The following is a 4064-nucleotide window of genomic DNA, read 5'->3' as shown; positions in this document are numbered from 1 at the left end:
ACCTTATGGTGGTTGATGTAAGGGGTACCATTAGGTTTATTTTGTCGTCAAAGGTTATCGGAATGTTCCAAAAACAGCTTGATGAGTAGTGCCGCTTGTTATGCTAAAGTGTTATTGTGCTGAACGTCGTAAATTATTAATTTTGTATACCGCCAGCACATCAGCCACACTGACATTTGTAAGGTGTTCATTGGTTATCTCTCCGACCTCAATGTTGTCTAAAATAACTGGGCCCAATATATTTAGTTTTGCCAAAGCTATAGCTGTGATGAGATTTTTTAATTCAGTTATTACTGAGTCTAATTCACCTGACTTGCTAATGAAGTTTATTCGTTGTGACAGGACATGGTTAAATTGAGTTTGAATTTTGCTATTGATGTGTATCTGATTGTTCTCAGCCTGTATTAATTGTAATTGTCTAAACTTGATTTACTCCCAATCCTCAAAATCTGGAATCCCTGCTGTTACTTTTAATGCAGACCCTAGCATGTTAACACAACGGCTTTATCTGTGGTATATTTTAATTGTGTCTATTAATTTACGGATTTTTAGAATGCCGGAAAGTATGACCAGTACCTTATGCTTTCTTGGTAAGGTTTTCGTTAATGATGATGTCTCGTCTACAAAGGTCCCATAAAAGGATATACTAGCTGTGTGTCCAAGGTATCCGTACTCGTCCCAGATAGTTACGTCCTTGTCGATCACCGGTTTGTAATCAGCGTGTGAATAGTCACTAAGTCGAAAAATCGCGTTCGTGGTCAGTACTGTCAGGAGGAATATGACGATATGGTTTAGCCTAAAAGGAACAAAAGGAAAATGGTTAATACTAATATTTCTTAATCTATCTTAGGCTGTCCTTATGGACCACTCTCCCCTTTATTATATCCGTTGTCCCCATGTCCGCCTCAACGGTTTCCTTGGAACAAAGTGGTGATAATTTGTTTCCTAGCCGTTTATTTGATTTTATCCAAGCTTTGTCCCCTACCTGAAAACTTTTGTAAGCCCTGTCTTTGTTAACGTGGTCCACGGTTTTTTCCTGAGCTATTTGTATTTTTTTCTTTAATTTATATTTCAAGTTCGATAGGGGTTGAATAAATAACTTCGACAGGTTTTGTAATCTATAGTTGCTAATAGCACTATGTCAATGGTATCGTTAATTTTTCTGCCTAATTTTAGGCAACGAGCTATCTCGGCAAACGTACTAGAAAACCTTCTACCGTTCCGTTTGAGGTGCAGAGGTGGGACATTTGCAATACTAATTCCAAAGATTCTTGTTTTGATTAAGAGAGCGTTCGTTGTCGCAGTATAGGGTTTATATTTTTGGAAACAGACTGACAAGTTGAAGTAAAGGTGTTTTAATGTCTATAATTGCTCGTGAGCTAATGTGTTTAACGGAGGCAAACTTAGGGAACTTGTCCACGGCGGTTAAAAAATATTTTCCGTCCGTAGAAAAAATATCGACGTGTAAAATTTCTCCTACGTAGGTTGGGACGGGTGTTTTAGCAATAGCCTGTTTTTCAGGATAACGACTGTATTTCCCTTTCGAGCATACTCTACAATTCGTTACTACTTCAGTAACAATTCTTGTCATTTTGGGAAAGAAGTAGTCTAATAGTATTTGTTTAACGTTTTCTTGATCCGCTCGATGTGCTCAGTCACAGCTATTTTGAGTTGCTCTGATTTGTCGGTTACGTCAATTACAAGAAATTTCGAATATCTAAACACTGTCGAGGGGAATTCCTGAATCAAAGGGTGTGCGAGAACAGGAAGTTCGCAATATATTAAGACCTCACGACGTCTCTTAGGAGATGTAGTAGAGTGTCCTTGTCCCTGAACTGAATAATAAGTCTCATTTTTATTTATTGGCCTCACGACGTCTTTTAGGAGATGTAGTAGAGAGTCCTTGTCCCTGAACTGAATAATAAGTCTCATTTTATTTTGGAGTAGAGCATAGTTTTTGGTTGCTGGATGCAGTGATTCTTCAATCACAATTTGATTTGCAAAGCAGTTTACCGGTCTGTCCGTTGTTTCAATGGTGTATGTCAGGGACTCTCCACTGTAAATAGTGGTGGCGTCAGAGTCACCACTATCTTGTAGCGCGTTTAAATTTTGGCGGGAAAGAGCATCCGCCACTTGATTCTGTTTGCCAGGCGTATAAACGGGGTATAAACGACCGTTGCATTGTGCTCGTCGACAAACGCTTTCCAGCGTATTATTTTGTCGTTTGTGTTTTTTCGTAATACAGCTGATGTCAGGGGCTTGTGACCTGTGTAGATCGTCAAATTTTATGCCCCATATAGATAGTTTCTTAAACTCTTTAGCGCCCATACTATGGCTAAGAGTTCCTTTACATTTGCCGCCAGGTGTTCCTCGACATTGCGAATTGCGTGCGAAATCATGGTAAGGGGCCGTCCATAAACCACGTGGACAAATTTTAAGCACTTTTTGACCCCCCCTCGTGGACAATCGTGGATTTTCAACTAACCCGCCCCCGCCCCCCATTTTGTCCACGTGGACTTTTTCATTGAAAAATTTTTTTTTTCTTATTAAAAAAGATATCTGTAGAGATTTTTAAAAATGGTAAATAAATAGAAGTTTAATAGTATTTAGAAACATTTTATCATTTTTTTATTAATTATGAATACTATCTTTGGTTTAAGGTAAAAGAACTTAAAAAATGTAATAGTCATCATTAGTGATTTCATTTGGGTCTTTGATGGTCCATGGTTGTGTTAACCAATCTTCAATGTTATCAATTGGAACATAATTAATTTCGCTCTCCACCTCGACACAGGACACTTCTAAAAGCTCCGTTTCTTCATTTTTTCATCGTCCATTTGTTTTTTACGCCCCTGTGAATGAAGGGCTTTAATGTGATCAGTTACGTGAGATTTTGCAGCAAAATAAACTCCGCAATATTTGCAAATGCGTTCTAAAATTTAAAAAATAGTTCGTTAGTTAATAAAAATATTTCCAAACAATAGTAGTTTTTAAGGGAGTACGTACCTTTCAGTACAGGCAGTACTGTAGGGCAGTACAAAACATAAGGGAGATTTTGAGGTAAATCCTTCCCTTGAATTTTCAAATTAGTCGCTTGCCTGACAAACAAAGAAGGAAATTCATCTTTGTTTTCTACTTCCGAAGTATCAGGAGTTTTTAAACCATCTTCAGTGCGTCGAAGTGGAACAGGTGGAGGAAAGAAACCTTCTGCCAATATTTGCTTTATGTCACTGCGCGTCGAACTACAGCAAGCAATTTCATCACATTTGACGATCTAATAGAAAGAGGACAGTATAATTTTTAAAAATTTCATAAATAGATATATAATAATAGCTTTAAGAAGATAGTTCTACCTGAAAAAAATACTGGCTTTCACGAACATGTATTGCGAACCATTCTGCTGACGGCATTTCAGGAAGCGGTAGCTTGCTGTCAGTGTCGCCAAATTCAGCTATCACTGAATGACCATCAATTTCCAATGAATTCCATATTTCGGCAAGGACTTCGCCAGCTTTCTTAAAATTGATTTCTTCTAGTTCCGAATCTATGGTCTTGCCAGCAGAATTCAAATGACTCCCGAAATGATCGTGGGGGAGTATGACACCAGACAGTTCTTTACTCAAGGGCGCCATTCTTCGCTCAACGCGGTTAAACGCACTGCGCCCTGGAGCGTTAGTAAATACAAAGAGTGCATCCAGGTCATACTCCCTAAAATTCTGCACTGCGTATCTGATCACCTGTGGATACCGGTGGTTCTAGTCAGGACCCCCATCCACAGACAAGGCGAGCACGGGCTTCACGATGCCATTAACTAAAAAAACAATCATTATTTTAAACTGTCCTGTTTAATACTTTATATTACCTGATTACCTTTTAATAAATCATCGAATTCTTGCAAAGCCATTAGTTTTCGGAGATCGAAAGCATGACTGGAAGCTGATGTTGACGAATGTTTTCCGCTTCGAATCGCTACATATGTTGGTCCAGAGTATGAAACATTTGATGGTGAACCATCAAGTTTGGCTTCGCGGATGACAATGCCCGCATACACGCTTGGAATCAGC

The 4064-nt window shown here is 38.7% G+C and overlaps 1 protein-coding gene across 1 annotated transcript; it reads right to left on the bottom strand.

Annotated features, from left to right (window-relative positions):
* Positions 1-2697: 2697 nt before the first annotated feature.
* On the bottom strand, positions 2698-3758 carry LOC139352770 (uncharacterized). The gene is made up of 3 exons (XM_070995401.1): positions 3354-3758; positions 3007-3274; positions 2698-2932 (listed from the first exon to the last, which is right to left on the bottom strand). Exons 1-3 carry the CDS (start codon positions 3630-3632, stop codon positions 2802-2804), a joined length of 678 nt encoding a protein of 225 aa, XP_070851502.1. The 5' UTR covers positions 3633-3758; the 3' UTR covers positions 2698-2801.
* Positions 3759-4064: the final 306 nt, after the last annotated feature.

This window comes from Drosophila suzukii, chromosome 3, assembly GCF_043229965.1.
Source record: "Drosophila suzukii chromosome 3, CBGP_Dsuzu_IsoJpt1.0, whole genome shotgun sequence".
Lineage (NCBI taxonomy): Eukaryota > Metazoa > Arthropoda > Insecta > Diptera > Drosophilidae > Drosophila > Drosophila suzukii.
Note: the sequence above shows the minus strand (reverse complement) of the source record. Positions and strands in the feature narration are given on the sequence as shown.